The 1289-nt window shown below is 56.9% G+C and overlaps 1 protein-coding gene across 1 annotated transcript; it reads right to left on the bottom strand.

Moving 5' to 3' along the window:
- Positions 1-330: 330 nt before the first annotated feature.
- On the bottom strand, positions 331-765 carry LOC101351838 (late cornified envelope protein 3D-like). The gene has a single exon (XM_004391101.2). It carries the CDS (start codon positions 616-618, stop codon positions 331-333), a length of 288 nt encoding a protein of 95 aa, XP_004391158.1. The 5' UTR covers positions 619-765.
- Between the last annotated feature and the right edge of the window lie 524 nt (positions 766-1289).

The following is a 1289-nucleotide window of genomic DNA, read 5'->3' as shown; positions in this document are numbered from 1 at the left end:
GCTTGGTTTGGGGGTTGGAGGAGCACACACTTAGCTGTCTGAGGAGGGCCAAGGTGAAATGACAAGTGATACACAGGTGGACAAGGAGAAGCTTTATTTTCCCCAGGGTCAGACACAGGCCCTGACAAGTATCCGCAGGTGCAGGGCGTGGAGGAAACTGTGAGATCCCGGACATCAGCCAGGAGGAGCCTTCCAGGGAGAGCTCAGACTCTCCACAGGCACAGGCACGCACTCAGCTCAGTGGGAAAGGTTGTGTCAGGCTAGGGTGGTCCTTGGAACTCTGGGTCTTTGTTTCTTTAGCAATTGCTGGTCTCGTCCACACTGCCCAGGTCAGCAGCAGCCCCCAGAGCTGTGGCCACAGTGGGAGCCCCTGGACTGCTGACCACGGCCATCGTCACTGCAGTCGGAGCTCTGGCGTCGGCATCGGTGGGACCTGCGGTGCCTGTGGGGGCTCAGGCAGCAGCCTCCCTCAGAGCCGGGTCCATGGCAGCCCCCGGAGCTGGGAGCACAGCCGGAGGAGACTGGAGGCCAGCACTGTGCGGGGCTCTTTTGGGGGCACTTGGGTGAGGGGCACTTGGGAGGGGGCTGGCACTGCTGCTGGTTCTGCTGGCCGGACATCTCGGCTGGAGTTGAGTCACCCTGAACAAAACAAAAGCAACTTGTCGGTTCCAAATCTACAGTCCAATGTCGCCTCTCATGATTTCCAAGACCCCTCTCTTCTAAGACCAGCTGCTTCTGCAACCAAGAGCTGAAGGAGGAAAGGAAACTGATTTGGAGTGAGTGTGAGCACACAAGATGCCTCCCCCACTTTGCTGTCCACCAGGAAAGATGCCGTCGGTCTAACCAAACATCCACTTTTTTTGTGTCTCAGAGGAAACTTTTAGGGAATGCACCCACTTAGGGAAAGCATTCTGGAGGCTGTCAAAGCACATGTGTGCACATGTGAGAGCATGAATTAATGGGATGGGAGGGACCCTGGAGTTCCTGAGGCCTTAGCAGGTTACAGAGTCCCCTCTTATCCCCCAGGGACCACTTCCTCACCCTCACTTCCTCCATTGCTGGCCTCTGTGGCCCTGTTTCTGCCATTTCCACCCCAGACTTCTCTGTTTCCCTCCCTCTGCTATGACCTGAGCACTCAGCTGGAGTCTTGTCCCCTGCTGGACACTCACCAGATGCAGAGGAAGCAGGAGACACTGTTCGTGAGGAGGCTGTGGATGAGGAGCTCAGGGCAGGATCCCTTTTATCCTGTCCTGGTCTGTGATGCACAGCCTGGGTATGCTGCTGCTTTC

Source organism: Trichechus manatus, unplaced genomic scaffold (genome assembly GCF_000243295.1).
Source record: "Trichechus manatus latirostris isolate Lorelei unplaced genomic scaffold, TriManLat1.0 scaffold00477, whole genome shotgun sequence".
Taxonomy (NCBI): Eukaryota; Metazoa; Chordata; class Mammalia; order Sirenia; family Trichechidae; genus Trichechus; species Trichechus manatus.
Note: the sequence above shows the minus strand (reverse complement) of the source record. Positions and strands in the feature narration are given on the sequence as shown.